The sequence below is a fragment of the Eptesicus fuscus genome, chromosome 1 (assembly GCF_027574615.1).
Source record: "Eptesicus fuscus isolate TK198812 chromosome 1, DD_ASM_mEF_20220401, whole genome shotgun sequence".
Lineage (NCBI taxonomy): Eukaryota > Metazoa > Chordata > Mammalia > Chiroptera > Vespertilionidae > Eptesicus > Eptesicus fuscus.
The window spans coordinates 34,370,248-34,397,593 of record NC_072473.1 but is presented as its reverse complement, the minus strand read 5'-3'; the positions used below and the strand labels follow the sequence as shown (position 1 = coordinate 34,397,593).

Here is a 27,346-nt window from a genome sequence, read left to right as displayed (position 1 = left end):
TCACTTGGCATCTCCTGGAAACTGCACATACCCTACCGCCCACAATCATCGGGTAAGGTCGAGAGGGCCAATGGCCTCCTTAAAGACCATCTAACAAAACTCTCTCTAGAAATTCACAGCTCCTGGCCGGATCTCCTGCCCATGGCCCTGACCAGAATCCGGGCTACACCAAGGAGCCCCACCTTCTTAAGCCCTTTTGAACTCCTATATGGGAGACCCTTCTTGCTCAACCATCGTCTCCCTACTGACCCTCCTCTCCTGGCTCTTATCTTCCATACCTGTCTCTACTCAGGCAGCTGCTCCGGGAACACGCTGACAGGTTTCTGCCCAGGCCAGAACCAGCTAACCAAGGCTTGCGAGGACCACCCCTCCAGCCCGGGGACTCAGTTCTCCTTAAGAATCTACATCCCAAGGCCTTGGAACCCAGGTGGACGGGACCTCACACAGTTATCCTCACAACCCCCACTGCAGCCAAACTACTTGGAGATCCATCGTGGCACCACCTCTCCAGACTCAAGAGGACCCCGGAGCAGCATGACTTCTATAAATGTGAGGTGTTGGGCCCCACTAAGGTCCGCCTTAGCCGCCCTCCCCCTCCTTCTTCTCCTCCCAGCCCTGGGCAACCTACACCCTCCTACACCTGCTTATGTGTGGAGGTTCAAGGTCCATGAAACCTACAACCAGGACAGCACACAAGTCACCCGACAGGTAGGATCTCAGGACTGCCCTCTGGCCGGATGCCAGGCGGAGATCCTGATTGCTGTCAACCTCCGGTCAGTGTCCAATGGTGGCCGACCATACGCCTGCTTTGCTTACGACCAGCGGAACCCAGACAGGTGTAATCGAGACGTCAACACCTGTGGGGGTTGCCGCTGGTCAGGCTGTGTCATCCATGATGCCTACAATGAGGTCAGGTCTAGTCCCTTTTTCTGGAAGGACGGGACCTTCAACATCAGGGTCCGGGACCCCTGGGACCAGCGATGAGTTGCAGGCGTTATGGGAAAACTATATGGGGATGGTTGGAGCTCAACCCCTTCAGGGACCATCTACATCTCCCGGGAATATGTCATGGCCCAGGAGGCCCAAATCCAGGTCTCCAAAAGCATCCTACAGGCCAAAAATTCCCTTAAAGGGAAGCTGCCTGATTCCCCCCCCCGGGTAGAAGTCCTGTCTTCTTGGCTCCAATTTATCCAACACACTCTACTATTCCTTAAGGAGACCCGCACCCTGCCCAATGTCTCGCACTGCTTTTTATGTGTCTCTCTCCAAAGACCTTTGCTGGCTGCCGTCCCACTCATGACTCCTCCAGGAACTCAAGGACATGGTGAATGTCAGCCTCCCCTGGCTGGCATTCCCCTCTACGAACCCGAAACTCCAGAGCCCACCTTGCCCCTGCGGATATGCTACCCAACCAGCAACCCGGTAACTGTGGGACGGGTCACTTGGCACTGTACCCAAAACCACACTGCAGCCGGTCCCACCAAGGCCAGCCCGGGTACCTTCTTTTGGTGCAACGGCACCTTGAGCAACTGCATAAACTCCTCTGACCCCGGGCCTTGCTTCGGGGTCACAGTAGTTCCCCAGCTAACCTTGTATGGAGAGAGCTTGCCTGGTTGCTCCCTTCATCCCACCCCTGGGCCCACAGGGCCGCCTTCCTCCCTGTCATGTTGGGGGTAAGTATCGCTGCCTCAATAGGCCTCGCTGGGGGGTCCTCGGGAACAGCATAATCTCTGCTCAGGATTTCAATGACAGACTCCAGATAGCCCTGGAGTCTACTACTACCTTCTCAGCCTCCCTGCAGCAGCAAGTAACATCGGTAGCCCAAATAGCCCTGCAGAACCGATGGGCCCTAGACCTTCTTACTGCGGAAAGAGGAGGAACCTGCATGTTCCTTCAGAAAGAATGCTGCTACTACATCAACGAGTCCGGAGTGGTGGAACAGAACGTGCAGACCCTGACTGAGCTGAATGAAGAATTACGTGCAAGACACTCCTGGAACAACTCTCTTTAGAGCTACCTGGACCCTACCCCTGATAGGGCCCCCAATTCTCATCTGTGTCTTTTTTTCCCTAGCTCCCTGCCTCCTCAAATTCATCCGCTCCCGGATCGCAGAAATGTCTCCGGTGACTGTAAACCAGCTCCTGCTCCATCCCTACACTCGGCTGCCCCTCAACCTGCCTCTACCTGACCCTGGCCTTTAACATCCCCCACCCTCTTCGCCCCTGGTCAGCAGGAAGTAGCCAGGACGATTTCGGCGCCCCCTATCACCAAAAAGGCTGGGATGTTAGGTTGAGGCATGGGGGAAAGACCACAGCCATGCAAGCATCCGCAAGGTAGATGGTGACAAAGATAACTGGCGCCTTCCCAGACCCTTGCTAGCCTTCCCAGGCCCCTGCCCGAGGCAGGAATTCCACACCTCTCATGCCCTCCACCCTCCCCTCACCAAACGGCTGTATAAAGGAAGTACCTAAGCCCCCGTTTTGGCGCGAACTCCCCTGGCCCACTCTCGGACCGGTGAGTTTCGCCCGGGAGCGCAAGATTAAAACCTCCCCCCCTTTTCCATGGCCTGGACTCTGTGTCTTGTTTCCTGCGTCGCAAACCTTTCAAGCACCACCATTTCAACTGTTCTCAGAAATTTTGAAAGATTTGAGGTAATAGAAGTTGAGATCAAGTAATTTAGATTCTGAACTCTCCATATTTATAGCCATCATATCTATTTATCCATCTGTATCATTATCTATCTATCATCAATTATCTAGCTGGCTTACTAGCTATCCTTTTTCCATCATATATATATTTTAAAATTTTTAAAGGAAGTATCAAAGCCACTTTGTATGATATCTTTACAGCCTATGAAATAAGTTGTTTCTGGATTTTAAAAGGTGTGAACGGAAGGAGCCACACGCTAACCTGACAAGCTCAGGGGAGGCCTATGTGGCAGTCTTGCAAACTCAGAGACCTGAAATAACCACAAAGGATGGTTTGAAAATTAAATATTTAACTACAAACAGGTTATAGTGGGCAGTCATGTCCTAGGCCGATATCTTCCCTGACAAAGGTCAACTTAGATCTTCTTTCCTGAGCCCATTTGCCTTTTTTGCCTCTAAGATAACATATCTGTGAGATGTCTGTGAGATGTCTGGGTAACTTGTAACTTCCTTTTTACCCCGGACCCCTCAGGGCACAACAAATGGCACCGGGACATTCCTTCATTGTTATTGTTATCAAGTTAATTGTCAACTGTTAATTACGTTAAAGTATCCTGTATCTATCTCTGTAAGAGAAGCACATGTCCATCATTTCACTTTTCACCCAATCCCAGAGGTTTCCCCGCTTTGCTTTGTCCCTCCTCCCTAATCTGTCACCAATGGATTTCATGTAACTCACCTACGTCCCTTTTCTTTGATTTCAAGGTATAAATATAGATGTAACCCTGCATTCTCCGGAGCATTGCCTCGATTCATTGAGGTTCTGCTTCCCGGCATATGTCGACATTTTGGCTCAAATAAACTCACTAAAATTCTTTACAGGTTTCAATGGTTTTTTCGTTAACAAAGGGAAACAATTAGGTCACATATCACCGTTTCAGAAAGTGCCAGATTATGTCATCCATTGCCTCCCTCTGCTTGCTTTTCAAATATCCAAAAGAAATAGAAATAAAAAGCAAAAGGACATACGCTTGAAGCCTCAAATTCTCAGAAAATTAGTATATATAATTTTTTTTCGATACACACTGCTTCATCACATCAAACCACAGTAAAAGATCAGTAGTTATATTGGAAGTGAATGCTAACGGAATTAGGACAACAATGACAAATGAGATAAAATCCAATAAATAAATGATTTAGCTGTCTTCAAAATGGATTATAAATTTAGGGAATGTTATTTCATCCAAATAGAGGAGGGTTGGCTTGGATTTCCAACTGTCCATATTTAGTAATTCTCTCCTTGGGTACACAAGGTCAGTCAATCCAAATTATCCATTTTATGTGGCTCTTTCTCTTTCTCCTGCTTTTTGTTCCCTATTCATTCCTAGTACAAAGCCCAGCCTATAGAAGGAGTGGCTCGGGGGCGCCTGGAGGCATCTTACTTCAATGGCTTTTGAGATCTCCATTTAACTCTTCAAATGATTAATATTCTGTGTAGCCAGAAGCCAGCCTGACTTAGGGCCTGGGTTTAAAGAGCAGATGGATTATGGCCACTGCTCCTCAATTGATTCATTATTTAGGCCATTAATTTTCTTCTTACTGAAAACATCTGGCGTCTGATGCTTGGGGATAAACTGACATTAGCCACAAGCAAGTTTAATAACAGGTTCATCATCTATGATTGCAAGTTAAAACCGCAGACAAAAGTTCAGAAAGTGTGCAAGTATTTTAAAAGAAAGGACACTGTATAATTTTCTTGGTTTAGAAACATTCTCAGGCAAATAATTAATTTTGTTTTATTATTTTTCAGTAAATTCCATTCAGTTTATGGCGATGTGACATCTTCAATTATGTTTAATTGAGAGAATAAATATTAAAGAATCTTGCAAACTATAAAGTGTTATAGAAACATGAAGTTGGTTTATATCTTTTATTTCTGACAAATTCTTTTTGGACCATGTGGTAAGAAGATAGAGAAATATAACATTATTATTTTAGATCAGCAATTTGCACACCAGTATGCTACAAGAATTTATAAAACATGCAATACCTAACAATTTAGTCAGGAGCACTGACATCTTTTTCCTTAGAGTGTCAACATAATGAAAAAATAAAATAAAGTAAAATAACGACAACAGCCAACACAATGTCCAGTGTGACTAATGAAAATTATACCTATTTTTTTGACAGATTGTAAAAAAATATATTTTGGGTATGCTGCAGAATTTTAGTAATTAGTTTATGTGTGTCATCAAAATAAAAAGGTTGGCAATCCAATTGTTTTTGATTATAGGATTGCTAATGATAGATTAAATTATTTCATTTTTATATCCCATAATAATCCATATTTACTGGCCAGATACTTTCCATCTCCTGATACTACTAAATCACATTTTGTTCATGAAGCTGACACTTGTCAAACTAGCTAAAAGTTTTCTACTATAACTCTATTGCCCCTTTATCTTTTTTCTTCCTCTGAGACTAAAACTTCTTCCTTTTTAGTGTTTAATCAGCATAAGCCTCTCAAAATACTATCTTGGGCAGTTGACATGGCTCAGTGGTTGAGCACTGACCTATAAACCAAGAGGTCATGGTTAGATTCCTGGTCAGGGCACATGCCAGCTTGTGTGTTCAATCTCCAGTGTGGGGTATACAGGGGGTAGCCAATCAATGATTCTCTCTCATGATTGATATTTTTTATCTCTCTCTCCCTCCCTCCCTCTCTCTCCTATCCTCTCTGAAATCAATAAAAAATATTTTTAAAAGATGCTATCTTGGAGAAAGGTTCTGCTATTAGTCATTTACAGCTTAGTATAAATGTCTTCTCTCTCCTAATAATAAATTTGCAAAGCCCTAGCTGGTTTGGCTCAGTGGATAGAGCATCAGCCTGCAGACCCAAGGGTCCCAGGTTTGATTCTGGTCAAGGGCACATGCCTGGGTTGTGGGCTTGGTCCAACGTGCAGGAGGCAGCCAATCAATGATTCCCTCTCATCATTGATGTTTCTATCTCTCTCTTCCTCTCCCTTCCTCTCTGAAATCAATAAAAATATTTAAAAAATAATGACTTTGCAGTTAAAGGCTAATATTTCAATGTGAAATGAAAGGACTCTAGCAAAAGAACTTAGATTGATAGTAAAGGGATAAAATACATGAGCATACACATATGTGTATATTTTTCTGTCATTGGCTTTTTCTTGCCATCTCTAAAAATACACTTGCATTGATGGCTGGCTATTCTGCCTCTGTTCCTAGCTGTCTGTATTGGCTGAAGGCAGGTGTTTGGCACCAATTTATATGAAGTCAATTGTCCAGATTAGTTGCCAAAAATAAACAGTTGTGTGGGTGTACCAGCAAGACATTCACAACAGACATCTGGATTGGACTACCCCTGTGAGCTATAGCTTCAACATGTTTCCTCCCACTACTCCTCTGTTCCATGCAATGCCTTCTGGAAAATTGCCCAAAGGTGAATTTACTAAGAGGGGTGAATGAGCCTACAGTGACCAGCCTCAGCTTTTTAAACCAGCACCACCATCCCCAACCTCTAATGCAGCAGAATCAGTGAGACAATGACAAGAGCTATTGACTAGGCTAGTAAAGTCCAAATGGAAAGGACTGGTTATTTTAAAATCTCTGTATCCCAAGTCAAACTTACTTTCCTCCCAAATTTCTTTGGAAAGAGTCAGGCAGCTAGATCTCTGCTTTCCCCCTCTTCCCACAGTTTCTTTCTTTTTTATACCCTATATATTTGATAGATTTTTTTCATAGCAAATGTTTATTATTTTGACTAGAGGCTCGGTGCACGAAATTCGTGCATGGGGGTGGGGGGCCTTCAGCCCAGCCTGCACCCTCTCCAATCTGGGACCCCTCAAGGAATGTCCGACTGCCCGTTTAGACCCGATCCCACTGGGATCAACGGGCAGTCGGACATCCCTCTCACAATCCAGGACTGCTGGCTCCCAACTGCTCGCCTGCCTGCCTACCTGATTGCCCCTAACTGCTTCTGCCTGCCAGCCTGATCACCCCCTAACCACTCCCCTGCCAGCCTGATTGATGCCTAACTGCTCCCCTGCCAGCCTGTTTTCCCCTAACTGCCCTCTCCTGCAAGCCTGGTCACCCCTAACTGCCCTCCCCTGCAGGGTTGATCGCCCCCAACTGCCCTCCCTTGCAGGCCTGGTTCCTTCCAACTGCTCTACACTGAAGGCCTGGGTCACCCCCCTATCTGCCCTACTCTGCATGCCCGGTCACCCCCAACTGCCCTCCTCTGCTGGTCTGGTCCCTCCCAACTGCCCTCTCCTGCTGGCCATCTTGTGGTGGCCATCTTGTGTCCACATGGGGGCAGGATCTTTGACCACATGGGGGCAGCCATCTTGTGTGTTGGAGTGATGGTCAATTTGCATATTATTCTTTTATTAGATAGGATAGAGGCCTGGTGCACGGGTGGGGGCCGGCTGGTTTGCCTTGAAGGATGTCCTGGATCAGGGTGGGGGTTCCCTTGGGGCATGGGGTGGCCTGGGCGAGGGGCCTGTGCTGGTTTGAAGGCTGGCCACGCCCCCTGACAACCCAAGTGGAGGCCCTGGTATCTGGGGTTTATGTATCTTCTACAATTGAAACTTTGTAGCCTGGAGAGAAGCCAAGCCTTCTTCTTGCTCCGTGGCAGCAGCCATTTCTGTTGGAATTTATAATTGAAACTTTGTAGCCTTAAGCGGAGGCCTGAGCCAGCCAGGGTGTGCAGAAAGCTTGGCTTCCTCCATTGCCGGGGGCAACCCTTGCCTCCGGCTCTTTCCAGCTCCGTGCCAACAGTTCTGTTTGGATTTGTTTACCTCCTATAATTGAAACTTTGTAGCCTTGAGTGGAGGCCTAGGCCGGCAAGGGCAGGCAGAAAGCTTGGCTTCATCCATTGCCTGGGAAACCCAAGCCTCCCTCCTGCTCTCTGTGGCTGTAGCCATCTTAGTTGGGTTTATTTGCATATTTGATCCTGATTGGCTGGTGGGTGTGGCTGGTGGGCGTGTCTTGTGGTGTAGCTGAGGTATGGTCAATTTGCATATTCCTCTTTAATTAGATAGGATTGTTTTATTTTTTTTATGGTATGAAACATTTTATTTTTTCTTCTTTTTCTTTATTGATTAAGGTATTACATATGTATCTTTATCCCCCCATGGCCCCCCCTCTCCCCCCTGCTCATGCCCTCACTCCCCTGTTGTCTGTGTCCATTGGTTATGCTTATATGCATGCATACAAGTCCTTTGGCTGATCTATTTCCCTTACCTCCACCTTCCCCTACCTTCCCTCTGAGGTTTGACAGTCTGATCAATTCTTCTCTGTCTGTGGATCTGTTTTTGTTCATCAGTTTATGTTGTTCATTATATTCCACAAATGAGTGAGATCATATGATATTCATCTTTCTCTGACTGGCTTATTTCACTTAGTATAGATTTTTAAATTATTTTCAGGGTAAATGTTCTAGCATGTCAAAGCCCTTAAAATGGATGGTGCAAGTGAAGGATGACAAGTGCACCTTTTAGTGCTAAAGTCCAAAGACAGACACTTTAGGGATCTTTAGAGACTGGGACAGCCAAACTCTTTTCAGAGACAGTTTAGTTCATCGGTCTTTTTGACAGTTTGACTAATTTCTTCCCAGTTCTTCTGCCCACTGCTTACCACTGAGCACCCCATTTGCACCCCTTAATATAACTTATGGTATTTCCAGAGTTGATGAATTGCCTTAGAGCTGTGGAGAAGAATAATTCCAAGATTTTGAAATTTTATTGATTATTCAGCTTCAAGAAAGGATTATTTAACCAAAATAAGGCTGCAAGGCTACTCATTTTTCTATTCTGCCAAATAATTAGATATTTAATGCTATCTACTTATACTTGATACAAGAAATGTTTATTTAACACCAACAAAAGTAACATAGACCAATTATCAAATAAAAATATTACCCACATCATTGTTCCTATTATTTATTTATTTTTTTTGTATTTCACTTTGACACAGGTCTTTTGGCACCTAGTTGAAGACTGCCATTTAGGAACCAGTGGTGTAGACATTATCTGTATTTTCAGTAGGCAGATAAACATAGGCTGTGGATCTTTGTGCTCATGATATTTAAATCCACAGTTTGCTTAAAATGCTTTATTGGCTGCTGAATTCAAAAGGACTTAAAACCTTTCATTGCAATTAATAGGAATGGCCTCACTCATGGATCTTCATAGATGTGTGTTGTGATTTGAAGAGTACCATGAAAAATATATGCACCCCTATGTTCATAGCAGTGCAATTTACAATATCCAAGATCAGGAAACAGCTCAAGTGCCCTTCAATAGATAAGTGGATCAAAAAGCTGTGGTACATCTACACCATGGAACACTATGCATCAGCAAAAAAGAAACTCTTACTCTTTGAGACAGCATGGAGGGACCTGGAGAGTATTATGCTAAGCAAAATAAGCCAGTCAGAGAAATACAAGTATCACATGATCTTACTCATATGTGGAATCTAATAAACAAAATAAACTGATGAACAAAATAGATCCAGAGACATAGAAGCATAGAACAGATTGTTGAATCTCAGAGGGAAGGTAGGTGGGAAGAGATCAACCAAAGAACTTGTATGCATATATCCATAACAATAGGGTAGTGAAGGCCTGGGGTCGGGGGTAGGGGCAGGCTAGAAGGAGTCAATGGGGGGGAGGGGACATATGTAATACTTTCAACAGTAAAGATTTTAAACCCTCTCCTGGATTACAGTGTGTCCTTATTTAAATTCTTCCATTGATTATTCACTTCCTTTTGTTTTATCATTTGTAATTTTAATCAAAGCATTTCTAATTCTTCCTTTTTTTTAACTTTCATAAAAGCACCAAAGTTTAATCATGTAAGTCAATTCATTTTTTGGAAACACCATCAAGAACTCCCCTCCAGAATAAAACAATGTTCATTCTTCCAAACAACCAAATTCAGTCTACCAAAACAAAAACAAAAACGAAAACAGCCCACTCAGGAAAAAAAAGTTAAAAAAAAAATATCACATTCTAGGGTTCAGTGCATTTAGCAGCCTTTGCTATGCTAGCTAATCATCCTTCAGCTGACTTTCAAAAAACAACACCCTAGGTCATCAAAATATACATTTTCCATTTGCCTTTTTAAATTAAAAAATAATTTAAAAAGAAAACTTGAAGGAATTCATAATCAATTGCCTGACTCGTTTTGATGGAATGTATAGCATGTGAAGGTCAGGAAGGCTGTTTGTAGCACATGTGATGAGGGGATATTGATCTTCAGGGTTTAGCTTTCTTCCAAACAATGTAAAATACCCACAATTCCACAGACGATCTCCTTTAAGAATTCCACAGGACAATACAGGTGTCGGAGCTGTTCTTCATAGAGTGGCAGGGATTCTGTCAAATTGACACAGTTCCCCTGTGTAAAATATTTCCCATCCTGTTTCAGTACTTTCATGGAGAAATCAAGAATCAGTCTGAGGAACTCCCATGTGGAATCTTCTTCCGGAGATGTGGAGATTGGAACAGCTGTCAAATCATTAATCACATAATCAAACTCTCTCCCTTCTTTGGCATACCTCTTCAGTACCAGAATACAGTCCTCTACTAGAACCTGATAGCAGTCTCCTTTAAGATTGTCTAAGACATCACCACATGTTTTTCGCATGTATTTCTTACATCCATCAATCACTATTTGGTCAATCTCTACCATAGTGACCATCTTTGGTTTCAGTTTGACTATTTCACATAAAATGCCCCCATCTCCACCTCCCAGAATCAGCAAGTCTTTGTCAGTGTAATTTTCTTTGCCACTGCCCATGATGGCCCGGGTATATGCCAAATCACTCTCCGCCAGATTAACATCTCCACTAAGGATGAGAATATTTCCAAATTGCTTCAAGTGCAGAATTTTAATGTTCTGATAAGGTGAGTCTTCATCATACACCACTTAATCTATGTCATACTCAACCAGGCGGCCATCAGCAGTGGGCCAGTACCTGTCAATGGTCCCTCCTCGAACTATGCATGGTAATCGCTTCACCCACCCAGTTGTGTCCTGACTCAATTCTTTGATTCTTTCTTCTACTTTATTCAAAAGACTGTCAACTTCTTTGGCTTGTGCATCGCCGTCGTAACTCTGAAGGTCCAGCAACACCAATCCATGTGGATAAATTCTCAGATTGGCAAAGCTGTCTTTATTTATTTATTTATTTATTTATTTATTTATTTATTTATTTTGTTATGTAGGTCGCTAAGTAGCCATGGTCCTGCCAGGTGTGCACCGACTCGGTCATCCCCTGCTCCTGGAAAATGGACTGGAGTCCTTTTAGGATGGTCCCGCTTTGAAATTATTCAATCCTCCTTGGCTAGAACAGATGTTTTCTTTGTCGCCGAGTATGAAGTCCAGTGTGCTGTGCCTTGTTGCTGCCGTAGTGAGGCAAGGCCCTGGGCCATGCCTGGGGTGGTGGCTGTGGGAACCTGGGGGGGGGGGGGGGAGGGGGGACTGCGCGACGGCGAAGACAGCCGAGGATTCACTTCTTGATGCTAAAAACAAATATTCTCTAAAAATTCAAATACCTCTGGAAAGTAATTCTCATACTATAAAATGTTATCAGTAGTTTCTACTTTTAAGTCAAGTGTTTTCTTCTTAAGACTCAGTTCTTCCAAAGGCATTGAAATAAAAGTTTTAAAATCTGAGGACAAAGTTGAAGGACTGAAATGTGGAAGACAGAGACAGAGAGCTCTGACCTGGATATACTAAAGTCTGAGTGTTCTAAGCTCCTAGAAGGCAAATTATAGGAGATTTCAGAAATTATATCAGAAATTATTAATCTAAATTTTAATTTTTCCTGGGGTATTAAGATTGTAGACCAAATCTTAAATTCCCCATATTTAGAGTACAATAAGTCCTCACTTAATGTTGTTCATGAATTCTTGGAAACTGTGAGTTTAAGCAAAACAACACAAAAGGAAACCAATTTTGCTGTAGGCTACTTGATTTAAGCAAGAGTTAAGTTCCTACAGAATATTCCTGATCAAACGACATCACCAAATTTCTATATAAAGTTTAGGGTCACAGGTTGCCCAAGCTTATCCAGGGAGTTCAGGGCAAAAGGTAGGAACCAATCCTCGACACGACATCATTTCATTGCAGGATGCCTTCAAACATACATCCACACTCATCTATACTGGGACAATTTAGACAAGCTAATTAACATAAACATGCACATCTTTGGGTTATGGTAGGATACCAGAATACCAGGAGTAAACCCACACAGATATGAGGAGAGCTTGTAAACTCCACACAGTGTCCCCACCAGAAATTGATTTTTAAAATCTCAATAAGGATATAACAAAAGCAATGTTGAATGAAATTATATTATTCTAGGACCTTTTGCATTCCACTTTTTATTCACTCTATCCCCCATTACTCTTACTTGCATATTTACAGAATAAAGAAATGTTAATGAATAGTATTCTTTATAATAACATAATGGTTCTATATCTACAATATAACAGGGTATGCACAGCTAATTGTAGGCCTTCCTAATAAATCTAGGTAGGGATCAACCTGCTATTGCATATGACATTTCTTAAGGTAACTAAATACTTCTGTGTCCCATGTTAGTTCTCACTTTATAGATATTCACATCAAGCACTTTGTTACCCTGAAAAGAAGGAATGTTTATTCTTTTTGAATTTACCTACTTTATCTGCTAGACCCAATAGTGGGAACACATGTATATCTACCCAATTTCAATCAAGGCAATGTGTCTTGTACCTTGCTTTAGTTTCTTGACATTTGGTCACACATACTATTCTGAAAATGACTCTTCATCAAGATAAGAAAATCACTATTATATCTCTTAAATATTCCCTTGTGTCTCTTATCAGAAATTTAAGAACCTGGTCTTACCATGACCTCTTGTTTTCCCTGAGATGGGTGAGTGTATAAATCATACTATAACTCTTGGCCATATTCATTAAGCCTTACTGTTCTCTGAAATTATCTTAATAACTTATTGATTCTAATTAGTACCCAGTATATTGTTGACATTCAATATATTCCTGCCACATGTCATGAAAATGAAAATTACACTAATAATGGTGTGATGTAATTCCCTAGGCAGTTGGGAAGAGAAAATATAATCACCAGCTACTATATGATACAGCAGTCACATTCCCTTAGTATGAAATGAAACAGTGTTTGTCATTGATTTCTTCATACTCTGCAGATTTTAACAATCTTGGGAAAAAGGAAGGGGAGTGCCTCTTTTGACTAAAGTTGACTCTCTTGAGAATGTGGAAAATTAAAATGATGGAGCAAAACTTTCAAGCATTGTCTATTCTCCAATTTTTTCCATAAGCTTTATCAGTCCTTTACTTTCCATCAGTAATTACTGATGAGCTGTTACTGCCCAATTCCCAAACTCAAATTTGACCTGATTTTCTAAAAGTCCTTTTTATTTTTGGCCCAAATAAAATGTATTGTAATACTAAACTTATTAGTCAAGTTATGTATGACAGATAAGATACAGGACATTCTGTATTTTTATTTGCTGTATCTGGCAATCATAGAATTGGAAAATGTGTGGCAGTGTAGCAACGTGTTTAAGAATACATGCTTTAGTGTGTGACTGATTCTAGTCCATACCATGGCTTTGTCATATAATAGTTACATAGCCTTGGTAAAATCGCTTAATGTCTCTAAACCTCAGTGTCTTCAACTGTAAATGGATATGATAATATTTAGTTTATTGGGATTTCTTAGAATAAATTAGATCATTCATATAAATTGGTTAGTACAATGCTCAATAACTGTTTTTTTTTTCTTTTTATTCAGTGTGCCTGCCTACATTAACATTTAGAAGGATATTTCAAAGAACCAAGGCATATAATCCTGAAGTAAACAAAAGACAATACATGAGAAACTTGAAGAATTTAGTGAATGCTGCTCTCTGGCAGGCTTTGCTAACTGCTTGAGTTTCTGAGAACAAAGTCCTACTTATAGCGGTGTTTGTACACTATTGAAGAGGCCTTCTTTAAGCATTTGAGGTAGATAAGTAATTGAATCGTACTAAAACACAATTTGGAATCACATTCTGGTAGCAAAGTTGCCATATTCATGTGAGCTTTTCTTCTAAACTACAATGCGTCTCTCCAGAATTTATTCTTGCCTGTTTCTTTTCTGTAAGAATAATTTGCCTCTGTGTTTCTCAAGCCTCTCATTCATGCATTCATACTTACTTGATAACTCCAATATCACTGTATTAGTTTGCTAGTTATCCCTTCACAAAATACCGAAGACTAAGTGGCTTAAATGAAATGCATTTTCTCATAGTTCTGGAGGTTAGAAGTCCAGGATGAAGATGTCAACAGGTTTGGTTTCTTCTGAAGCTTTGCTCCTTGACTTTCAGGTAGCAACCTTCTTGCTGTATTTTAACAAGATCTTTCCTCTTTATGTGTGTGTCCAGATTGTCTTCCTTTGTGTCCAAATTTATTCTGCTTATAAACACAGCAGTGAGAGGAGATTAGGGTCCATCTCAGCCTCACTTTAACTTTTTCTAGGAATGATAATTTTTTTTTAAATTTTTATTGAACGTATTGGGATGACATTGGTTAATAAAATTATATAGGTTTCTGGTGTACAATTCTATAATATGTCATCTGTATATTGTATTGTGTGTTCACCACACAAAATCAAGCCTCCTTTTGTCACCATTTTTTCTCCCTTTCTACCTTCTTCTACCTCTCCCACCCCCCATTCTCTCTGGTAATCACCATATTGTTGTTTGTATCTATGAGTTTTCTTTGCTTAATTCCTTCATATTTTTCACCCAAAACCGTAACCCCATTCCGCTATAACAGCTGTCAGTCTGTTACATATATATATATATATATATATATATATATATATATATATATATTTAAGTTTTATGACCGAGCAACAATTCCACTTCTGGGAATACAGTATATTCAAAGAAACTCGAAACACTGATTCAAAAGAATATATGCACTCCTATGTTCATTACAGCATTATTTACATTAGCCAAAATCTGGAAATAGCCCAAGTGCCTATCAGTAGAAGGGTGGGTAAAACAGTTGTGGAACATTTAAACAATGGAATACTACTTGGCTATAAAAAGGAAGGAAATCTTAACCTTTGCAACATCATAGATGGGCCTAGAGGGTATTATTCTAAGGAAATAAGTGAGTCAGAGAAAGAGAAATACCATATGATTTCACTTATATGTGGAATCAATGGACAAAGTAAACTGATAAACAAAATAGTCTCACTTTAATTTGATTACCTCTTTAAATATCCTCTGTGTAAATACAGTGACATTCTTTTTTATTTTTTATTAAATCTTTATTGTTCAGATTATTACAGTTGTTCCTCTTTTTTCCCACCATAGCTTGCCTCCACCTGGTTCCCACCCCACCCCATGCCCTTAATCCCCCTCACTGTCCTCATCCATAGGCATATGATTTTTGTACAATCTCTTCCCGCACCCCCCACACCCCTTTCCCCCCAAAGATTGTCAGTCCACTCCCTTTCTATGCCCCTGATTCTATTATATTTACCAGATTATTCTGTTCATCAGATTTTTTATTCACTTGATTTTTAGATTCACTTGTTGATAGATATGTATTTGTTGTTCATAATTTTTATCTTTACCTTTTTCTTATTCTCCCACTTCTTACAGAATACCTTTCAGTATTTATATAATACTGGTTTGGCAGTGATGAACTCCTTTAGCTTTTTCTTATCTGTGAAACTCTTTACCTGACCTTCAATTCTGAATGATAGCTTTGCTGGGTAGAGTAATCTTGGTTGTAGGTTCTTGCTATTCATCACTTTGAATATTTCTTGCCACTCCCATACTGCCTGCATAGTTTCTGTTGAGAAATCAGCTGACAATCATATGGGTGCTCCCTTGTTTGTAACTAATTAATTTTTTTTCTCTTGCTGCTTTTATTATTCTCTCTTTGTCTTTTGCTCTTGGCATTTTAATTATGATGTGTCTTTGTGTGGTCCTCTTTGGATTCCTTTTGTTTGGGGTTCTCTGCACTTCCTGGACTTGTAAGTCTATTTCTTTCACCAGGTGGGGAAAGTTTTCAGTCATTATTTCTTCAAATAGGTTTTCAGTATCTTGCTCTCTCTCTTCTTTTGGCACCCCTATAATTCGGATGTTGGTACACTTGAAGTTGTCCCAGAGGCTCCTTACACTATCTTCATATTTTTGAATTCTTTTTTCATTTTGCTTTTCTGGTTGGGTGTTTTTTGCTTCTTTGTATTTAAAATCTTTGACTTGATTCTTGCGATCCTCTAGTCTGCTGTTGGATCTCTGTATATTATTCTTTATTTCAGTCAGTGTATGCTTAATTTCTAGTTGGTCTTTTTTCTTATCCTCGAGGGTCTAACTAAATTTATCAGCCTTTTCTAGAAAATTCTTGAAAAACCTTATAACCATGTTTTTGAACTCTATATCCAGTAGTTTGCTTCCCTCCATTTCTTTCATTTGTGACCTGTTTTTTGTCTCCGCATTTTGGCTGCTTCCCTGTGTTGATAGAGTGGCTTTGTGTGCTAGGTGTCCTATAGGGTCCAGTGACTCAGCTTCCCCAGTTACCTGAGGTGGACACTCTTGGTGCACCCCTTTGTGGGCTGTGTGCACTATCTTGTTGTAGTTAAGCCTTGATTGTTGTTGGTAACACTGGGAGGAATTGACCTCCAGGCCTATTGGCTGCAAGGATCAGCTGTGTCCATGATGGGAGAACCTCTGTGCTGGAGATACCCTTATGAGGCAAGACTGGATTCAGTGGGGCTTTGGTGCTCACTGAGTCTACCCCCTGAGTGTGCCCCTTATGGATCTGAGGAGTTGTAATCTGGATGGTCCTACTCTGACCCCTGGGTTCACTGGCTCTTGGATCTACGAGGAGGTGCTAATTTAGCCTCTGCCTGAGGCCACCCAGCAGGAGCTATGGAGAGATCTGAAGATTCCTCTTCTTTGTTTGGGTTTTGGAGGTGCCCAGATGAGACCCAGCTGTGAAGCAATGCAATCTGCTGTGGGGCCTTGGGCCTTCTTTTGGATGTTCTGTGTCACTCTGACTCAGCTGCAGTTTGTTAGGTAAGTTTAGATTTCAAAGGACCAGACTATTCATATGCAAAACCCTCTGCACACAGCTGGGGTGGGACAGAGTCTCAGGGTGGAGCAAACAGCAATGGCTTCCCATCAGCCCTGCCCAAAGAGGACCCCGGGTCTCAGTGTCCCTTGGTAATCGCTGCAAGCACCTCTGAGAGAAAGCTGCCCTCAAGTTCCGACCACTGCCAGACAGTCCAGTATCTCCCCGTATGAGTCTGGGTCCCCAGAGTCTTGCCAGGAAATGGAGTTCAGAGCAGTTAGGAGCTTGTGTCTCCCTGCAGATTGAAAAAGCCAGCCATGTACTCAGTTGCCAGCCCTTTTTTTTCCACTTTTTTTTTATTTAGGTATTATATGTGTACATATCTTACCATTGTCCCCCCACCCCACACCCATACATGCCCTCACCCCCCAGAGTTTTGTGTCCATTGGTTATGCTTGTATGCATGCATACAAGTCCTTCGGTTGATCTCTTATCTCCCGCACCTCTCCCTAACATTCCCCCTGTAATGTGACAGTCTGTTTGATGCTTTACTGTCTCTGTATCTATATTTTTGTTCATCAGTTTATAATGTTCTTTATTATCCATAAATGAGTGAGATCATGTGGTATTTTTCTTTCATTGACTGGCTTGTATCACTTAGCATAGTGTTCTCCAATTCCATCCAGGTTGCTGCAAATGATGAGAATTCCTTCTTTTTTTGGCAGCATAGTATTCCAATGTGTAGATGTATCACAGTTTTCTGATCCAGTCATATGCTGACGGGCACCTAGGTTGTTTCCAAATCTTAGCTATTGTAAATCGTGCTGCTATGAAGACAGGAGTACATATATCCTTTCTGATTGGTGTTTCTAATTTCTTCGGATATATTCCCAGGAGTGGGATTACTGGGTCAAATGGGAGTTCCATTTTCAGTTTTTTGAGGAAACTCCATACTGTTCTCCACAGTGGCTGCACCAGTCTGCATTCCCACCAGCAGTGCACGAGGGTTCCTTTTTCTCCGCATCCTCGCCAAAACTTGTCGTTTGTTGATTTGGTGATGATAGCCATTCTGACAGGTGTGAGATGGTACCTCATTGTTGTTTTGATTTGCATCTCTCGGATAATTAGTGACATTGAGCATGTTTTCATGTGTCTCTTGGCCTTCTTTGTGTCTTCTTTTGAAAAGATTCTATTTAGGTCTGTTGCTCATTTTTTTATTGGATCATTTATCTTCCTGTTATTAAGTTGCATAAGCTGCCTGTAGATGTTGGAGATTAAACCTTTATCAGTGATAGCATTTGCAAATATGTTCTTCCATAGAGTGGGCTTTCTTGTTTTGTTGATGGTTTCTTTTGCTGTGCAAAAGCTTTATATTTTGATGTAGTCCCATTTGTAAATTTTCTCTTTAGCTTCCATTGCCCGAGGGGCAGTGTCAGTGAAGAAGTTCTTTTGGCATATGTCTGAGATTTTGTTGCCTGTGGATTCCTCTAGTATTTTTATGGTTTCCTGTCTTATGTTTAAGTCCTGTATCCATTTTGAGTTTATTTTTGTGTATGGTGTAATTTGATGATCTAGTTTCATTTTTTTGCATGTATCTGTCCAATTTTCCCAACATCATTTATTGAAAAGACTGTCTTGACTCCATTGTATGGTCATGTCTCCTTTGTCAAATATTAATTGAGCATAGTGGTTTGGGTCAATATCTGGATTATCTATTCTGTTCCATTGATCTATATGTCTGTTCTTGTGCCAGTACCATGCTGTTTTGAGAACAGTGGCTTTGTAATACAGCTTGAAATCTGGTATTGAGATCCCTCCTACTTTATTCTTCTTTCTCAGGATTGCTGTGGCTATTCGGGGTCTTTTTTTATTCCAGATGAATTTTTGGAGAGTTCTTTTCTAAGTCTGTGAAATATGCTGTTGGTATTTTGATGGGGAGTGCATTGAATCTATAGATTGCTTTGGGTAGTATGGACATTTTAATGATGTTGATTCTACCAATCCATGAACATGGTATGTTCTTCTATCTGTTTACGTCTTCCTCTATCTCTTTTTTTAGTGTCCTGTAGTTTTCCGTGTATAGGTCTCCTTAGTTAAGTTTATTCCTAGGTATCTTAGTTATCTCCTTAGTTAAGTTTATTCCTAGGTATCTTAGTTTTTTTGGTGTGATGGTAAATGGGATTGCTTTTTTAGTCTCTCTTTCTTTAAGTTCAATATTGGTGTATAGAAATGCCATAGATTTCTTGGCGTTAATTTTGTATCCTGCTACATTGCCGAATTCATTTATTAAGTCTATTAGTTTTTTGATGGAGTCTTTTTGTTTTTTTATGTACAATATCATGTCATCTGCAAATAAGGACAGTTTTACTTTTTCTTTTCCAATTTGGATGCCTCTTATTTCTTCTTCTTGTCTAATTGCAATGGCTAATACTTCCACTACTATGTCAAAAAGGAGTGCTGAGAGAGGGCATCGCTGTTTTTTTCCTGTTCTTAGGGGAAATGGTTTTAGTTTTTGCCCATTGAGTATGATGTTTGCTGTGGGTTTATCATATATAGCTTTTATTATGTTGAGGTATGATCCTTCTATTCCCACTTTGTTGAGAGTTTTTATCAAGAAAGGGTGTTAGATTTTGTCAAATGCTTTTTCTGCATCTATTGATATGACTGTGATTTTTGTCTCTCAATTTGTTTATGTGATGTATCACGTTTATTGATTTGCGGATATTGTACCATCCTTGCATCCCTGGGATAAATCCTACTTGGTCATGGTGTATGATCTTTCTGATGTACTGCTGGAGCCTATTTGCTATAATTTTGTTGAGGATTTTGTCATCTATGTTCATGAGGGATATTGGTCTTTAATTCTCTTTCATTGTGTTGTCTTTATCTGGTTTTGGTATTAGGGTGATGCTGGCTTCATAGAAGGAGCCTGTAAGTGTTCCTTCCTCTTGAATTTTTTGGAATAGTCTGAGGAGGATAGGTTTTAGTTCTTCCTTGAATGTTTGGTAAAACTCTTCTGTAAAGCCGTCTGGCCCTGTGCTTTTGTTTGCCGAAGGCTTTTTTATAACTGTTTCAATATCTTCCATAGTTACTGGCCTGTTGAGCTGTTTAGATTCTTCCTGGTTGAGTTTTGGAAGGTTATGTTTTTCTAGGAATATGTCCATTTCCTCCAGGTTGTCCAGTTTGTTGGAATAGAGTTGTTCGTAGTATTTTGTAAGAATCCTTTGAATTTCGGCGGGGTCTGTTGTTATTTCACCACTTTCATTTCTGATATTGTTTATTTGGGTCCTGTCTCTTTGCTTGTTGGTGAGCCTGGCTAGAGGTTCATCAATCTTGTTTATCCTTTCAAAGAACCAACTCTTGGTTTTGTTGATCTTTTTTATTTTTTCTTTGGTCTCTATGTCGTTTATCTCCACTCTGATCTTTATTCTGTCCTTCCTTCTGCTTACACTGGGCTTTTCTTGTTGCTCTCTCTCTAACTCTTTGATTTGTTGCGTTAGGTAATTTATTACCATTGTTTCTTGTTTTTTGCAGTAGGCTTGTAGAGCTATGAACTTCCCTGTCAGGACTGCTTTCGCTGTGTCCCATAAATTTTGGATTGTGTTTTCATTGTCATTTGTTGCCATGCTGTTTTTTATTTCTTCCTTGATGTCTTTGGTAACCCAGTTATTGTTTAATAGCATGCTGTTTAGTCTCAATATTTGATTTCTTTGGGTTGTTTTTATTGTAGTTGATTTCCAGTTTTATGCTGCTGTGATCTGAGAAGATACTTGATATGATTTCTATCTTCTTAAATTTGGAGAGACTTTGCCTATGTCCTAACGTATGGTCTATCTTTGAAAATGACCCATGTGCACTTGAGAAGAATGTATATTCTGTGGCTTTGGGGTCAAATGTTCTGAAGATGTCGATTAATTCAATCTGGTCTAGTGAGTCATTTAGGATTGATGTTTCTTTACTGATTTTTTGGTTACAGGATTTGTCCAATGCTGATAGTGGAGTATTAAAGTCTCCTACTATGATTGTATTGCTGTCAATCTCTCCTTTGATATCTTCCAGGAGATTTTTTATGTATTTGGGTACTCCTGTATTGGGTGCGTATATGTTTACAAGAGTTATTTCTTCTTGTTGGATTCCTCCCTTTAGTATTATGAAGTGGCCTTCATTATCTCTTGTTCTGTCCTTCACTTTGAGATCTTATTTGTCATATATAAGTATTGCTTCCCCAGCTTTTTTTTTTATTTCCATTCACCTGGAAAACCTTTTTCCATCCCTTCATTCTCAGTCTGTATGCGTCTTTTTTTCTGAGGTGGGTTTCCTGTAGACAGCACATATATGGGTTTTGTTTTCTTATCCATTCAGTTACCCTATGTCTTTTGATTGGGGCATTCAATCCATTTACATTTAAAGTTATTATTGATAGGTACTTATTTGTCACCATTTTTTTCTATACCCCTATGTTCCTTCTTTGCTTCCTATTTCTTTCTTTTTTTTTTGTTTTTTGTTTTTTTACAGCAGACCGTTTAGCATTTCTTGCATTGCTGGTTTGGTGGTGATAAACTCCCTTAGTCCTTTTTTTCTGTGAAGCTCCTGATTTGACCTTCAATTTTGATTGATAGCCTTGCTGGGTACAGTATTATTGGATTCAGACCCTTCCTTTGCATGACTTTGTATATTTCATTCCATTCCCTTCTTGCCTGATGAGTTTCTGTTGAGAAATCAGTTGCTAGTCTGATGGGGGTTCCTTTGTATATAACTTTCTGTCTCTCTCTGGCTGCTTTTAAGATTCTTATTTTGTCGTTGGTGTTTGCCAATTTAATTATAATGTGCCTTGACCTCGGTCTTTTGGGGTTCATTTTGCTTGGGACTCTGTGAGCTTCTTGGATTAGTGTGGGTTTTTTCTTTCCTATATCAGGTACGTTTTCTGTTATTATTTCTTCAAACAGGTTTTCTATTCCTTGCTCAGTTTCCATTCCTTCTGGTACCCCTATTATTTGGATGTTGTTTTGTTTCGTGTTGTCCTGAAGTTCCCTTAGTATCTCCTCATGCTTTCTAATTTTTTTTTTCTAGAAGCTGTTCTATTTGGGTATTTTTTTCCATCTTGTCTTCTAGCTCACTGATGTGGTCCTCTGCTTCTTCTAGTCTACTCTTGATGCTTTCTATTGAGTTCTTTACAGCAGCGATGTCATTTGTCATTTCTTCTTGGTTCTTCTTCATTTCCTCTTGGTTCTTACTCATATTGTCGAATTTATCTTCCATTCTTTTCAGCCACCTTATGACCATTTTTCTGAATTCATTCTCTGATAGGTGGCTTGCCTCAAATTTGTTTACTTCCTTTTCTGGTGATGCCTACTTTTCTTTCCTATGGGGGCTGTTTCTTTGTCTCCCCATGGTCTCTCTTCTCCGGATGTCTGGTTATATAGTTCTCTCTCTCCTTATCCCCGCGAAATCTCGTCTTTTCTTGGTGCAGTGAAGAGTTCCTTTGAATCCGAGTGTTTGAGCAGATTGGAGGCCAGTGTTCTGGTGCTCACAGCTGTTCAGTGTTCGCCGTTGTCGCGGAAAGTCAGGCCTCCAATAAAACCCTCCTTTCCTTTCAAGATGGCGAGTTTTCCTCCTCTGAGCCCGCTGCTCCAGGAGGGGACCCAGCTGTGGTGGGTGCTGCAAGGTCAGAGGAACCCTGCCTAGCACTTTTCCACCTTCTTCTGGAGTTTAGCTGTCCCTTAGCTTGCCAACACTCCCCATGCGAATCTCAGCTGTTCTTACTCTCCGCCCCAGGACCAATCTTAGAACACGTCTTTATTCAGTCGCCATTTTTCCTACTCTCCTGATGTGACATTATTAAGGTAGAACAAAATATATCAGACCTGAAGGAAAGGAGAGACTTTACATCCCAAACTACTTTAATGACAAGAGCTGGTACTAGGGGATAGAAAACAGGTCTCTATCTTCAAAGTATTTTCAAAAGAGCGATCCTTTCTTCCTCCCTCCCTCTCTCCCTCCCTTCCTTCCTTAATCTCTTCCCACTTCCTTCCACAATTGTTCTTGATAACTAGTAAGCTCCAAGCACTCAGTTGCTAGCCCTTTCCGCACATGCACCTCCGTACCTCTGCACTTTACTTATGCAGCTCTTCTGAGTCTCAGTGTGCCTTTCTCTTCCCTTCTAGTGGTAGAATTTCCACTTAGCCAGCCTTCCTGTGGTTCTGGATTATGTCCGTTTTGTCTTTTAGTTGTAGTTTTGAAGTGGTTGTGCAAGGCAGCAAGTTCAGGTGTTTACCTATGCTGCCATCTTGGTTTGTCTCCAATACAGTGACATTCTGAGGAATTGGTGCTTAGGGCTCCAATGTTTAAATAATGAGAGGACCGTAATTCAGCCCATAACAACCACTAAAAGTGCAATTCATTGGCTTATGATTCCCATTGCTCAAAAGACAAGAACATAGTTTAGATGCAGGAGGCTTTTTTCATGTCTTGGCAAAAAAACATGTTATCCTCTCCAAATACAATGTTGGTTATTACTGCCTGGAAATAACCATTATATTAAAAACAATCCTATATTATAAAAGCCTAATATGCAAATTGACTGAATAGCAGAATGACTGGCAGAATGACTAGCTGCTATGATGTGCACTTATCACCAGGGGGCAGATGCTCAATGCAGGAGCTACCCCAGCCTGCAGGCCCCACGCTAGCCAAGGTGGGTGCCAGGGGGGCCCATGATCGCCCTGAAGGTTCACCCGCTGGTTGCCTCCCTCAGAGCGAGGTGAATGGCAGCTGCAGCTGGGGGTGGGGCCAGCAATCGCAGGCCGGCCAAGGTGGGTGTCAGCGGGGGCCCCCCGATCACCCTGATGGTTGCCCCACAGATCAGCTCTGATCTACAGTCAGGCCTAGGGACCCTAACCATGCATGAATTTTGTGCACTGGGCCTCTAGTGTTAGAATAAATAACCCATGTTTAATTTCCCCTAGGATGCCATTGACTAAATCATATTCTTTTATCATTTTACTCTGTTTTGTTTTATTTTAAATATATTTCACTTTTTAGAAGAGTTAGTTTCACAGAAAAACTGAATGAAAACTACAGAGTTTCCACATATTCCTCTCCATTTTAACCTCCTCATAGCCCCTTCATTATCAAAACCCTCCATCAGAATGATGCATTAGTTACAGTCAATCAACCTACATGGACACATAATTATCACCCCAACTCTAAAGTTTATATAGGGTTTGTTCTTGGCATTGAGCATTCTATAGGTTTTACCAGATGCATAACGGCGCATATCTGCCATCCTATATAATAAAGAGCTAATATGCAAATGGTCCTTACACCTTCACACCTTAAGGGCTCAGACACTTAAAAATGAGGAGAGAGGAATGGGTACCAGCCAGGCTGTGGCCCAGTAGAGGGACAAGCTGCCCTCCTGCAGTCCAGGGACAATGGCTGTGCCTGCACCTGTGGCTCAAGAGAGGAACAATCCGCATGCTCCACAGTATCTGCAGTCCCAGGTGCCAGCAGCTGCTCCTGTGGCCTAGGAGAGGGACAACTCGCCCACCCCATGGTCCCGGGTGCCAGCGCCTGTGCCTGCAGCCCGGGAGAGGGACAAGCTACCTGCTCATAGTCCCCTGAGGCTGCAGGGGCCCAGTCAAAGCCGGCCCAGGTGCTTGCTGCCAGCCAGAGTGAGGGAAACCCGGGTCCTGGGTGTCTGTGACCGGCCAGAGGAGAGAATCCTGGGTCCTGGGTGCAGGGTGAGGCAGAGGCAGTTATGGGCAATCAGACCAGTAGGGGAGCAGTTAGGAGCAATCAGGCAGGCAGGCAGAGGTGGTTAAGGGTGATCAGGCAGGCAGGCGGGCAAGCGGTTAGGAGCCAGTGGTCTCAGATTGCGAGTGGCAGTCGGACATCCCCCGAGGGGTCCCGCATTGGAAAGGGTGCAGGCCGGGCTGAGGGACCCTCTCTCCCACTCCCATGTACCAGGTCTCTAGTTGTAGTATGATACAGAATAGTTTCACTTCCCTAAAAATCCTCTGTGCTCCACCTATTCCTCTCACCCACGCTTTGACCATTAACAACCACTTATTTTTTACTATCTCCATAATTTTGACTTTTCCACAATGTTATTTACTTGAAATTATATAGTATGTACCTTTTTAAAAAAACATATTTTTATTGATTTCAGAGAGGAAGGGAGAAGGGAAGAGATTGAAACATCAATGATGAGAGAGAATCATTGATCAAGCTGCCTCCTGCATGCCCCACATTGGGGATCTGCCCTGACCAGGAATCTAACCATGACCTCTTGGTTCATAGGTCAATGCTCAACCACTGAGCCATGCCAACCTACATGAATACATAATTATCACCCCAACTCTAAAGTTTATATAATGTTCATTCTTGGCATTGAACATTCTATAGGTTTTAACAAATGCATAATGGCACATATCTGTCATTGTAGTGTAATACAGAAGAGTTTCACATGCCCCATACTGGGGATCGAGCCTCCAACTTGGGCATGTGCCCTTGACTGGAATCAAAACTTGGACCCTTCAGTCTGCAGAATGATACTCTATCCACTGAGCAAAACTAGCTAGGGCTAGTATGTACCCTTTTAAGATTGGATTCTTTTACTTAGAGGCATTCATTTAAGGTTTCCATGTCTTTTCTTGGAAGAACCAACATTTATTTATCCATTTACCTACTGAAAGACATCTTGGTTGTTTCCAAGTTTTGGCAATTATAAATTTGCTGTAAAAATCCATGTGCAGGTTTTTGTGTGGACATAAATTTTCAACTTATTTGGATAAAAACCAAGGAGTGTAATTGCTGGCTTGTATGGTAAAAACATATTTAGTTTTGTAAGAAACTGACAAATAGTAATATTATTTACCAGTAGTTTATTTAGTAATTTTATAAATAAATATCCTATCTAATAAAGAGGGAATATGCTAATTGACCATCATGCCCTAACAAAGATGGTGGTGCCCACAGCCAATAAGGAGGTAATATGCTAATTGACTGCCACAAGCCTTGAATAGCGGCTGACTAGCTGCCCAGGGCTACCTGAGGCTCAGGTAACCAGGGCCGGGTGAGGCTTGAGCTGCCGGCAGTGGCAGCAGCAGAGGTGTGATGGGGGTATTGCCTTCCCCTGATCACCGAGTTGCCTCCTTCCCCTGAGGGGGTCCAGGACTGTGAGAGGGGGCAGGCCAGGCTGAGGGACCCCCCTCCAGTGCATGAATTTTCATGCACCGGGCCTCTATTTGGAATATAAAGACAAACTATAATATCACAATCACCATGCTCAGAATGCATCCACAATATTTATGGCTTTAGAGTTTAACAACATTGTCTAAAATTTGGACAGAACAATATTTCATATCTATGTTATTTTAGTATAAATAACCACAGATAGCTTGTTAATTAAAAATAGATTATTGTAATGTGGGAATAATGAGTCAATACAATTATATGTTTTAAAACAGTTTTAAAGTTAAAATTAAAATGCATTGAACTAATTTAGGCAATTTAAATTATTCACCTGAACATAGTTATGTTAGTTTTAAAAGTTTCAAATCCTTTCCCTTTGGTCCTCACATTTTGATAGCTAAATAAACAGATAGAGAATTTAAGTCATTTTTCCCTTTCAAGGTTAAACTGGTCCCTTGACAAGTCAGCCTATATTCTTTCAATGTTCACTGATGATTTCACTATTATGAGAATCTTGATTCCCAAGAACTATAGCTTTTAGCAGATGTTCTCATTCTTAATTCATGCAACACAAAGACAAGGAATGTATATGATTTTCCCATGACATATAGCACCTAAAATAACTCAAATGTATTTTTGGATTATGTCTTTTCTTTGGAGGAAAAATGAATTATCTTCTTCAAAATACAAAGAACCAAAAATATGTTACTTTGTTTTCACCTGAGATCTTAAGTTATTACTTTGCTTGGTTGCCATGTCAAATATATAGAAATTTTTGGTATGTAATTGAAGCGCTATGAAAATTATTAGCTTTAAACTCAATAAATGTTAGGTTTATAGTGCCGATATTATGTGGGATGGTGCATTTCTTTAAAACTTCATTCCTTTCATTAACATATCCCTATTAGAGTCACTACTTGGCAGAATGATTTCTCTAAAAGAAACTGTCTAAATCAAATTGTAATTAGACTACAATGAGGAAAATGATGGAGCCTTTACCATTTTCACTGTAGCAGTAAATTTGTCCACAATGTGGCCTAATCAGATGTCAAAGCAATTATCATTAGTAGATTCATCTTTGTGAAGAATATGCAATTAAATGTTTATAACTAGTTTAAAATGAATCATATAAATGCTTTCTTTTAGTGCACGTAAGTAAGGGGCATAACTTTTGTTGTTAAACTCAATACATTAGTATTTACATCTTAAATTTGAGCATGCACTTGCCTGAATGTACACACACACATGCACTCATAAACATATACACATGCTCAGACTATCAATAATGTATGCTTTAAAGAACCAGTACATCTACACACCTGGAATGAAGGAGACAGAGTAACAAGTACTTGGGACTCAGTAGTTTATGGCT

General features: G+C 40.9%; 1 protein-coding gene across 1 annotated transcript in view; it reads right to left on the bottom strand.

The window, feature by feature from the left end:
* Positions 1 to 9,908: 9,908 nt before the first annotated feature.
* Positions 9,909 to 27,346, bottom strand: part of LOC103304817 (spermine synthase-like) — a 99,051-nt gene continuing 81,613 nt past the window's right edge. Inside the window, 3 exon segments of the mRNA XM_054715351.1 lie at positions 9,909 to 9,976; positions 9,978 to 10,852; positions 10,890 to 10,995. Of these exon segments, the coding sequence (XP_054571326.1) occupies positions 9,931 to 9,976; positions 9,978 to 10,852; positions 10,890 to 10,995 (1,027 nt within the window). The 3' untranslated portion in view covers positions 9,909 to 9,930.